Here is a 12,184-nt window from a genome sequence, read left to right as displayed (position 1 = left end):
TATTTTAACTACAGTATAAGTGTCTTCAACAAATCAGTTCCTACAGCTGGTGTTATTATTGGAAATGCTGGAAACGCTCAGCAAGTCAGGCAGAATCTGTGGCAAGAGAGATGGAATTAGCATTTCAGATTGGAGAGCTTTCATCAGAACTCAGAAAGGGGTTTTGAAAAAGAAGCTGGTTTTAAGTAGGCGAGAAGGTGGCAGAAGGGATGGAAAAGACACGGGATATATGTGAAAAGATGATGTTGGGTCCAATAGGTTAGTGGTGAGAGTCAGTGGGTGCTCATGTTGCTGTGTCTGTTAATTCTTGCTAATAGCAGGGCTGTGGGGCATGCCCAGCAATGCTAATGGGAGAGAAAAATGGAGAAATTGCAAGTGTTATGCATGTCCCACAGTCCTGCTATTAACCACACATGATAGACAAAGAAGCATAATCGCCCTTTAACTGGCACCATTAATCCATTTGGCTGCTCCACACCCTATCCCAGATATTCCATTTGTCCTATCTTCCTTCCCGCCACCTTCTCTGCAACTGTAAACAATCTTCCATTTTATCTCTTTCCCATTTCTGACAAAGTGTGTCCAACCTGAAACGTTAACTCTGCTCTTTCCACCGAGGGCTGAACTGCTGAGTTTTTCTGGCATTTATGGTTTTTATTTCCAGCATGTACATTTTTGTGAATTTTCATCAGCTGGTATTATTCTACAGAAGTCTCCTTTTTCTAATTGTAACTTAGCTCTTCGATCTCTGCTTAAACAAGTTGGATTTGCAGGAGTGGTACAACCATGCAAGATTGTTTTGCTTGTCTTGTAAGATCATCTTTGTTCTTTGAATGTACCCCACACAATTATTGTTTTGGCTCAAATTAGTTCAACATACTTCTTGTTAGGCTACTCTTAAAGACTGAGAATAACTTCCTTTCACTTCAGTTCTGAGGGGCAGAAAATCTCTGTGCGTGGTTGTCCTCTGCATACCAGCTACCACAGAGACTGAACAGCAAGCTCTTGGTTTACTGACTAAGATGATTGGAGTCCAGGCTCCACTGCACAAAATTAGCACACGTGCTCCTTCGTGCTTGTGGTCTATCATACTTGCACTCACTCTCTAAGCATAGATAAAGATGGGCATGCATACATAGACAAGTGTGGCCACACGTGCACATACATGATCTTACACACATCCTCTTCCTTGGCAGCCGATCCCTCCATAGCTTGATCCTTCTGTCCTTCTGACACCCCAGCATAGATTCCCTACTTATGTCCCTCCTTCCTCTAATCTGCCTCCTTCATTTTCCTACCTCTATTGCTCCCTTCCCTTTTACTCATCCTTGTTCTTCAGCCTTTTCTGTCTTGATTCCACTGCCCTTCTGCTCACTACTGCCCTTGTCTTCTCCAGTCTTCAGCTGTTGATTGCTTTCGCTCTCCCAGAGTGAGGTCAACTGCCTGTAGCCACAGTCTTCATTGTGAATAAGTGCTGTGTGACTGGCCACTCCATCCAAGATCCCACTCTGTGTGCCCATGTCCTTAAAGCTACCAGCCTTTGTTAAGGCGATAGGAAGTGGACCGAAAGGATCCACAGAAGCAAGCACCCAAAGAGACAAGAGGATGGTCCTGTAGCTTCATGTAAATGCAAGAGGGGACAATACATATCTTCTCATAACCTTACTTCCCTGGAGGCTAAAGCTAGGCTATACTCTTTTAATGTGGAAACTCTGAAAAATGACAAAACCATCCTTGGAAGACGATCCGTTATAATATATTGAAGAGAAAGTTGCATAACATAATATCATCTTCAGCAGTCCCTTTGGATTTCGGATGATTTACTTCCATCCAGTTCTGTGGTCCCAAGATGGCTGATGAGGCCATTGTTGGGCAGGAGGTTTGATGGAGTGGGGGTGGTGGTGGTGGAATATACTGTTTATGTTGGTCCTCTGTGTGCTCCTATAGAGCTTATCTCCAAAGCTTTTGAAGTACCTGCTGTTGGTGGTCAATGTCTCATGCTCCCACCAAATGGATTGGAGGTTGGTGCTGTCCCAAGTTCTCCTCTTCTAGTTTGAGCTGTCATGGGCCAGGGTTTCTCAGGAGCTGGTGAGGATGCTCATCTTTTAAAGCCTCTGTTCACCTGGTATTCTCTTGCTGTGACAAAATTCAGGATAGCATGTGTGTTTTGGAAGTCTGGTTGTATATGCTATCGATGTGGCCTGCCCTTCGGAACTGGCTGAGTGTAATTAGTTCCTACATGCTAGCGATTTTGACTGGGATCCTGTCAACGGAATTGGAGGATATTGTGGAGACAGTGGTGATGTATCTCCAATACTTATGAAGTGCCTGCTGTACATAGTCAATATCTCATGCTTTCAGACGTCATGGATCACTGCTGCTTGGTAGACAATGAGTTTTGTGTATTGATCTTCAAACATCCTTTTCCTTAAATGGCCAACGTCCACACTGACATTTTGAAGGTGATAGTGATTTCATCATTGTTCTCTACCTTTGTTGAGAGGTGGCTCCCAGGGTATGGAAATTGTTCTGTGTTTTCTAGACTCTCATCGTGGTCATTTATTGGACAGCAGGGCAGGTTGATAGCAGACCTATGTTTTGTGGACATAAAACACAAGGCCCATTCTCTCCTAAGTTCCAGTCAATGAGTTGACGATGACAACATAATGTTCATGGTAGTTGATGTGTTTGTACCCATCCATAAGCACAGAATGATTACATAAAAGTTTAATAATGTCCATTGTTGAGTTTTTCATCAAAAAACAATATTGGAAGAGGCATTGTAATTCTGTCAGTTCACATTGGAAGTGAAAGCATTGCAGCTTCATTGAGTTGCTCCCCCGTGACTTTTTCTGCCTACGCTATGGCATGCAGCTGTTTACACAGTAATCAATGACCATTTTGAATTGCTGCAAGTCAACTGCAAAAGTACCATTTACTGTGTATTAGGTTCAATGGCTATTTTGGGCAGTCCCAGCTATTTAGTTCTTTGGGTGGAGCCTTTTAAAGTGCGATTACCTCAATTCTCTGTGATTACAGTTTTAAAATCCATGGCAAGCAAAGCTTTCAAACTTCCTTGGGGAAATATTGCAAATCAATACTAGATGCCAAATGTCTGAAGAGTGGAACTTGTAGTATTCGAAATATCTATTCCTTCAGAACAATTCTTTATCTTGCATTTAATGTCTTCGTCTTTGCATAGAAATGAATAAAGAAGAGGTGCTGCTCATACAGCTTTTCCAGCTTGTATATAATCCTTTACCTTATTATAGAATGTTCTACACCAGTTATAGCAGGCGAAATTATGTAAACACCAATATACCGACCATCAGTGGTTGTGGGTTTTTTGGGGGTGCTGAGGGTGGCGGCAGGGGAGCTGCAATTGGAGTTCATACCAAAAATTTGGAAAAAGTAGATAATTTCACCCTGACTAAACAATAATGTTTTACATGTACAAGTATGTTGTTTAAATTTGGGAGAACTTGATTTCATAGCAAAATATTCTATAGATTTTCTGAAGGTAGGTTTATCTTTGCTGAAATACAGAAATATTTTGTTAAGCATAATTTTTAGTTTTATTGCATGTACATCCTCAACTTCAGAAATAATATTGTCACATATGATATTAAAAATGGGTCTTGGTTGTGAACATTGTGCATTATTAAAATTAAGTACTAATATTTTGTCCCTCTTTTAAAGGTGGTTCCTCAGAGTTCATCATGGAGTGGGCAGAATATACTTGAAACACTAAAGGAGTCTGAGAAATCTGGTAACTGTAGGGTTCAGGAGTCGGAGGTACAGGTTCCCAACACTCGAAACTTGAAACACAATAGCTCAACACAGACAGACATTTTCATTACAGATTCGAACATACTTGACGACAAAAATGACAGAGATCACAAAGATGGCTCTTATTGTGAAAGCAAACAATTTTCCAGCCGTTCTTTGCAGCCTAATACATACAGGACAGCTGAACACACTTGCTGCAACTATTCAGAACTTAAAGTTGGTCCTCTCAGCTCGGAGATCTATGGGATTGCGGAGCACGAGAAAAGGTGTTTCACCTTTGACCCAGCAGTTGCAGATTGTGTGGTGGTAGATACTGATGCTGAAAAGGGGCACAGTCCTAAACATAATGGTGGCACCTGGCCAAAAACAATGGTGGACGTTTCACCTGAACCTGGGAAACTCTCCATATTCAAAATGCCAAAACAGAGGAAGCCTGTCTTCGATCCAGATACTTTCAAAAGGCCACAGACTCCTCCAAAAATGGATTATCTCTCCCCAACACAAAAGCAATCACATTCTTCACAGTCCTCAAAGAGTGAATCTGGCTCAACACCTCCCACACCTCCTAAGAGGAGTGATTCATTTAAATTTAAACATAAACAGCAAACTAGCTCTGCTTCAGATACTGCAGCAACTAGTGGGTCACCTCCATCAAGTCCTGCCGGGCCTCAATCACCTGTTGCCCTTGGAGTAAAGCAGGACAACACACAAGAAGCTCATGATAGAAATGCTGGCCATTATCAGCCAACACCATTCTTAGAAGGGAGCGCTTTAATACCTTCAAGGATTTCCTCCGAAGAAGAAGGTAATCAGCGAGTTGAGGAGGTAGAACCTGTGAACAGACGTCGACCAAAATCTGCTCCTGCTTTAAGACCAAGCAAACTTGCTCCTTTGACTATTTCTGGACTGTCCCCTCAGGTAATTTGGAAATGACATGAATTTCAATGATTATTTTCAAATCATTATGATAGTGTTGACCTTATAAACATGGAAGCAGTTACAGATTTGAACCAGCCGATTGTCACTTCAGTCAATTACAAACTAAATTTTACTGGTGAGGGGAACATTTGGAAAAGGATGGTGTGTCGTGGAAGTAGCATTTCCACGCATTTCAACATTGTAAATGTTGAACCCTTGACTTTTGAGAGAAGCCTGATTATCAAGATCCAGCAAAAAGTAACAGGAATGACTGACAAACCTTTTCGAAAAAAAAATGTACAGAGGACAGTCACTCTACATGAGACTTCAAATCTTATGTAGATAGTTAACATTCATCGGCTGAGTTAATGGTAAGGTCCATCTATTTGTTGAATTAGACTCCTCTACAATTAAAATATAGTGACTCCTTCTTGACCAGGTGGGGGCTGCATTCTACCCTCAAGTCTGATTGGTTGATATCAATCCTCCCTGTAGTGACCATGTCCAGTGTACCTCTGATAAGACCATTGTCAGTTGCCTTAAGAGAATCTACAGAAGGCTGAAGAGCTTCATGTGTGTGAAGAAATTAGCAAACAATAAATGGTATTTTGATAGTTCCCCTTTGTCCTTCAAATTGGACTGGTTGATTTGATTTATTCTAATGTCACGAGGTGAGAATTAACAAGGATATTGTTTACCTAACCAATTGGTAGATGTAAAAACGTAACTTCATATGGATTGAAAACTTGTGATCAGTGGAAAAGCAAATAGACTTCCTCATTGTGGGTTTTTGGCTTGCTAATTCCTGCACAGATCTGTTAATGATTGTACTGTAGATTCTACAAGGTTGAAGTGTGTGAACAGACTGAATGTCCTAGTGACATTGCCATAAGTAAGTCATTTGCTTCCTTTGAAAAGTATAAATGTGGGAATCTCTGAGGACGTTGAGTTTTGTGTTGCTTTTCAAACTTTTGAAATTACTAAAAGGATCGTTAACAGTGTAAAATGAAGTATGAGAATACCATTGGTTAGAACTAAGATAGCCAGCATAGGTGGGACTTTCAGGGGATAGAAGTGTGTATTTTTATAATCATTAAAATGTTTTATTACCTAGACAGTTTTGAAATTTTAGCGGATTTAAGATGAGAACACCTACATACATACCCATTTATTGACCATGATGCAAAATAGAAACCTTTCGTTAAGGTGCTGATAATTTGCTTAGATCCAGTTCAGCAGGGTTAGGATTCTATTGTTGTGCATTCTATACTGTATATGGGGTCAGTATTACCAGAAGGAAGGCTTACAAGTTCTGCTGCAGCTGGTATGGTTTATTGCAGAAGTTACATTACTAAAGAAAGGTAGGCAATTCTCTAAAATATTGCATTTTAAAACTGAGAACTGAGAAGGATATTAGGAAGATATAATGGAAATGATGTGGATAGATGCAATTGATTTCAATTATACCAAGCGTTGCTGCTTTGGAAACTTAAGGGACTTGGGGGGAAATAGAAGGCAATTCTAAACATAATTAACATCAACTCTTCTTGCATGGTTGTAGACACAAGTGGGTTCCTTTTTTAGCAAGATAAGTGATGTGGAACTCTGACATACTAAGTGCTATACAGAAAAAGTGATTACAAGGCACTTAAGGGGTATGGGAAGGCAAGTTCAGAAAAGAATCTGGAATTGCTTTTATCTTTTCATGAGTGACTGTTGACAACTGATGATTGAGGACATTGTTTATATTCACAGGAAAACGTTGATCCTCATTCGCACTATGAGAGTCATGCATCTTGCTCCTCGGTTCCCAGATACAATACAAGTGAAGAACGTTTATCTTTGGAGCCACAGGAATGGCACCGTTACACACCAAAACGCTCACAGAGGCAAAGTGGTGGCTATGCATCAACAACCTATAATTGTCCAACATCAGGTTAGTTCACAAATAAGTTTTGAAATACTAAGTGCTTTATTAAGAAACATGCTTGTGATGATTTCCTTTTAGCATTTTGAAGCATTGATCTGATCCATTTCTTTCTTGAAGCATTATTAGAAAAATGTAGTCTCACTTTTTGGACTGAGGCAGAGTACAAAAGCAAAGAAGCTGTGTGAGTCATTGGTTAGGTCTCAGCTGAAGTATTGACTGAGATTTTGCAGTCGTTGTGAGCTTCCATATTCTCCTCTGACCTATGGAAAAATGTTGGTATTAACCCAGTGCTGATTTCCTGAAGATAACTTGCTGCTCAAAGCTGGGCATCCATCCTATCCTCCATTGTGAAGCCATGTGTTTTGACAGGGCCTTCCAGAAATAAATCCCATCATGTGGTTAGGAGGAAGGAGGTTGTAGGAACTAGCACTGCCTGCAAAGATGTCAAGTAAGATTCATTGACAATTGGCTAGGTCCTGTCCTTTGGCTTAAACAACAACTTCTGAGTGTTCAAACATTCGAAAAAACCTCTTAACTTAAGCAATTACAAAACAAATTAGACATGTTTAAATTAAAACAAAACAATCATATTGCTTTAAAAAAATAATTTTAAAAATTAAATAAACTTACTTGGTCCTTTGTAGCAGTTCCTCTCCACTCAAGTGAATGGAAATGCCCTGATTGAATGTGGAGTAAGTTGTCTGATAGATTCCTTGCAAAAGTGTTGGGGAATTGCTGCAACTTTGTGCTCTACCGCGGAGGTCCATGGGGAGCGCAACCTCAGTGCGCAGTCATGAATAAGCTAGCAAATGTGCCAGCAAGTTCGAGACGTCTCTTCTAAGGGAGAATCACAAACTTGGTGGCATTTATGCAAGGAAATGCTGGAATGCAACTGAAGAAAAAGAACATCTGATGTAGAGGCTAGAGTAGCTGTAATTGTTCTCCTTAGAGCAGAGAAATTGATATTGGAAATATTCAAAATTAAGAAGGATTTTAATGAGTAATTGTTTCCACTGGCAGGTGGTTAACTATGAATTTTCCACTAAATTAAAACAGTGTTAGAAATACTCATCAGGTAACAACTATGGAGAGAGAAACAATTAGAAAGTCATCAACCTGAAACTGTAACTCTTGTTTCTCTCTCCACAAATGATGCTTTCCCTGAATATTACCAGCATTTTGTGCTTTGGTTGACAGGATTTTGCTTTAGTATTTTTAGTGCCCTCTATACAGGAGTCATATTGAACACAAATAGCAGATGAAGAAGCTGGTATTTTTTCTGAGCCTCGTTCCCTTCCTCAGATACATTTCATTTAAGGACATATGAATGAAGGTGTTTAGTTGATGAGACCATTTAAATTTATTTTATATCTTTTAAATGCAGGCAGTGCACAGAGGAGCTTTGTGCCTTGTCCAGCAGTGACAGCAGTTCTGCGAAATCCAAATGTTCCTTTCTTCACTGTTCGCAGCCGCATGGTCCACAGTGCCAACTATCCCTCCATGGCGAGTCAAATGTGCTATCCACATCCACAACATAGGTATTAATCAACCAACAGACTTGGTTAGCAGTCCACATTCCTTTCTCCTGCTGAGCCATCTAGTGGTCTTCAGTAATTTATAAAAATACAGATGAATAAAATGTTTGCATAATCTACTTGCAGCACCGAGTATCGCATATGCCTAGAGAACTGTTACTAGGCCGTTGCATGTAACAATGTTAAACCAAATAATCATTTGTGTTTACGTTGATTTGATATAATTGGCTGGAAAGAGAAATATTAATCATTATGTTCTGAGCATGTTAAGTTTATTACACAGTTTTTTTCTGAACATTTGCAACTATGAAAACATCAAAATCAAAATATAGCTTTCTGTCCTTGATATGAAAGTCCTGATTTCAGTATTGTTCATTAGGTCAGAAGGCATCCTTCAATTGCTTAAGATTTGTTTTCATCCTGTTTAAAGTAGCACAAGGAGCCATTCACCAACCGAAAGCTATAATGGTTCTCCAAGGGCCCGGCACAGACCTCAGAGTGCGATTTGCTTTCCAGAATCCGTGCATACCTTTGATGGTTTTAGGTGAGATTACATCCTTAAACAAAAAATTATTGTTATAAAGCACCTGTACCCTGCATTGACAACTTCAAATACAATATGTATATTATGGAGCTGCTTCAAATTGATACTGTAGTAACCAAGCACTGAAAGTGATGCTTCTGCTATGTGGAGCTTTTTATGATTCTGCAGTGACAAAAAGCCAATTAAGTATCTTTGATACACACAAAATGCTTGAGGAACTCAGCAGGTGAGGCAGCATCTATGGAGGGAAATAAACAGTCAATGTTTCGGGTCGAGGCCCTTCGTCAGGACTGAAGTCCTGACGAAGGGTCTCGACCCGAAACGTTGACTGTCTATTTCCCTCAAGTTCAAGTTATACTTTATTGTCATTCACCTATATACTTTAAAACACATGGAGGAACAAAATGTCGTTTCCCCCAGACTCACACAATAGATACTGCCTGACCTGCTGAGCTCCCCCAGCATTTTGTGTGTATTGCTCCAGATTCTAGCATCTAGCACCTTGAGTATCTTAAAATTGTAGTCATCATTGTACTTTGGGGCTTTATTTCAGTCTTTGAACAAAGAAGATATGGAGATGGCAGGGCCTGAAAGTAGTTTTTGAAGACACGGATAACGGTAGCTTTGAAAAGGAAAGGGGCAGTACTTGAAAGGGAAACAGTTATTTGCAGGATGAGTTCGGATGGAGGCCAAGAAGGAAGGTTATCTGGTCAGTGAAATATTGAGAATGGTTTCAAGGACTCTTTTTCTTTTATGGATGCGATGTGTGTGTCAGTGAAATTCAAAGCAGCACCTTGTTCTAAAAGTTAGGAAATAAGACCTATGAAATTGAGTGGAGAAATGAAATAATGAGTGGGTTTTGTCTCAACGCTAAATAGAGCTTTAAATTGATCTAATGTTAAACATTTTTAAATTTTTTTTCAAGTTCTATTTTAATGTACAATTTTACTTCATATATAAAAAAAATTAAGTGTGCTGGACTGAAATGTTTTGTTTAGTCCACAGCATCATGCACATCACAGCCTGGATTTGACTGGCCCAGACCACAAACATTCGAGTGATTTGTCCAAGTCTTCCAGAAGTACAACACCACATGGAACACAATCTCTGCCAGCCAGTGCGCGTATTGGTAATTCTTCATTCACATTTTTGATCTTATTTTTGATCTGTCTGGTTCCTTTACTGAACCTTTTGTTTGTTTTCAGCTGGGTCATCAAGCAGCCTGGCCTTTGCTCCCAGTAAAAGTGGACGGATTCGAATCCCTTCAAACACAAGGTATCCTCGATTGACAACAGGCTCTGACAGAGGTAATATTTTGCAATATTCCCTTTAAGGATTACAAATTATCTGTTTGTTATTCTTCCCTTATTTTTCCCTTCATTTCCCGAGGCACAGAAAGGAGCCACTTAGGAATAAGATGCATCTGTAAGGCACAAACATCTTGGGTATGAAGTAAACATCATCAGCTGAGGGGGTTGTAGTGGGAAGATTTATGGCAATGGATATTTATAATGATCCACTTTGAGTTTATTGGCAAATTTGCTCTTTTAATCACATTCCAGTCGTATATAAGCAATTCTTGAAATGTGTAAGCTCTTGTAACTGCGTTGATGTTGCTTTAATCATCATACCATAGACAATTGACATCTTGCTCATATTCTTGCAGCAACCTCGGAGATGAATTTCAGTTTAGAATCTATCAGCGAAATTCCAGTTGATTGATTTTAATAGTTTTGTTTGTATGTGTCCCAGAAGTAGGAGATAGCTTTTCCTTGCATATTGCAGAACAAATAGAGCTATTGTGGGTAGTCTAATCTGGGTATTTGTAGTCTTCCTGCTGTGCTGTTATTGTCAACTGTAAAAACTAAGCTCTATTATCCTTGAGAATATATTTTGATTACTCATTTTTTTACTTGCTTGATTTGGGTCATGGGTGTGATAACTGAGCCAAAGCACTGGTCAGGCCCTTCATTGATGAATAAATTTGCCTTCTGGCAGCAGAGTGCTGCACTTGTATGTTGAGTAAGTAAATTTGGAAATCATATTCCTTTAAATCATATCATTTTAACTCTGCAAGCTCTAACTGTTTGGAAGTCCCAGTCTGTAAAAGGATTAGAATAATTTTGCCAGTATTTGACAATCATTTTGGTTTCCCATTTAATGCAAAGAGGCACTTGCCCTTTCTTTTACATATACTATTGTGTTGCTATGATAACTATTTGGCTGTTAGCATACTTGAAACCTTGCCTATTGACTCAGCAAAGAGTTCACTATTTAAAATGTGCATTTATGACAAACAGTCTGACCTTGCGAAAGGTAAGAACTCTTTACAATGAAAGATCTGCCCACAATTATGTAGACTGGTATTGTTGAGGTGTATTTGGACGGCTAAACACTGCGAAAATTTGGAAAAGCAAAAGCCTGCAGATACTGGAAGTTTAACAAAAAACAGAAAATGCTGGAAAACTCATCATGTTAAGGAACACCCACGATAGGAAACTGGTTAATGTTTCAGGAGGACTTTTTCCTCTGATAAAAGTTGGAAATCAAACATATTTTAAATAGTAGGAAAGGCGGAGGGAAGCAGGAGAAAGGTGATCTCTGAGAGGATGGAGACCGAGAGAGAGTGAATGACACTAGCAATGGTGCTGATAGAGACGATGGTGAAAGCTTGTGAATCACCTGTGGTCTGTCAAAAAGAAGTGAGTGATAACAGGAAAAGAGAAGGGGGGAGAAAAGAAACACTGCTGGAACCATCAGAAACAAAAGACTTCAGATGCTGCAAATCTGAAATCTTGGAATGCTGGAAATGCTCAGCAAGTCAGACAGTATCTGTGGGGAGAGCAACACAGTTATGTTACCAGTAGATAATCTCTCATCACAACTAGCTGATCCTTGAATTTATGTTGGGCTTCATTGGACCACTGTTAAGGGCCAAAGGTAGATAGATCCGAATAGACATAGGATGCAGATTAAAGTGATGGGCAGCTGTCACCTTTGCAGATTGTCAGTGGTAGTCACCCTTGAGGACTGAACGGAGATGAAGGAGGTCAGTCAATCTGTATGTGGTTTCTCCATTGCAGAGAAGACCACATTATTAGCACCGAATACATGTAATAACTTAGAATTGCTCCTTCACTTGGGAGGCATCTTTGGCAGCGTGGATGGAGTGAAGGAAAGAAGAAAAGGAACAGGTGTTGCATTTCCTGACGTTATGTGGGAAGAGACTACAAGAAGTGGAGTGGGTACTTATGGAGATGAAAGGGTTGTGGAAGGAGCAGTGCCTTTGAAATGCTGAAAGTTAAGATGAGAGGATGGTGTATCTTGCGGTGGTATCACATTGAAGGCAGCAGAATGTAGTGAGGATGATCTATTGATTATAGAACTTATTAGGATGGAAGATGAGAACAAGGGGAGCCTTGTTCTGAGTGGGACAACAGGATAAGAGCAGATGTGCAAGCCGTGGAA

General features: G+C 39.8%; 1 protein-coding gene across 8 annotated transcripts in view; it reads left to right on the top strand.

The window, feature by feature from the left end:
* The window catches only part of dlg5a (discs, large homolog 5a (Drosophila)), a 169,134-nt gene that overhangs the window by 121,627 nt on the left and 35,323 nt on the right, over nucleotides 1-12,184 (top strand). For 6 of the 8 annotated variants that reach the window (XM_052041467.1, XM_052041465.1, XM_052041466.1 and 3 more), the window contains 6 exons: nucleotides 3,700-4,707; nucleotides 6,463-6,643; nucleotides 8,022-8,175; nucleotides 8,603-8,716; nucleotides 9,715-9,845; nucleotides 9,922-10,023. In XM_052041467.1, the coding sequence (XP_051897427.1) occupies nucleotides 3,700-4,707; nucleotides 6,463-6,643; nucleotides 8,022-8,175; nucleotides 8,603-8,716; nucleotides 9,715-9,845; nucleotides 9,922-10,023 (1,690 nt within the window). The remainder of the gene's footprint in view (nucleotides 1-3,699; nucleotides 4,708-6,462; nucleotides 6,644-8,021; nucleotides 8,176-8,602; nucleotides 8,717-9,714; nucleotides 9,846-9,921; nucleotides 10,024-12,184) is intronic. The other 2 variants (XM_052041461.1, XM_052041462.1) reach the window with 2 other exon arrangements.

The sequence above is a fragment of the Pristis pectinata genome, chromosome 30 (genome assembly GCF_009764475.1).
Source record: "Pristis pectinata isolate sPriPec2 chromosome 30, sPriPec2.1.pri, whole genome shotgun sequence".
NCBI classification, from domain to species: domain Eukaryota; kingdom Metazoa; phylum Chordata; class Chondrichthyes; order Rhinopristiformes; family Pristidae; genus Pristis; species Pristis pectinata.
This window is presented reverse-complemented; position numbering and strand designations above follow the sequence as displayed.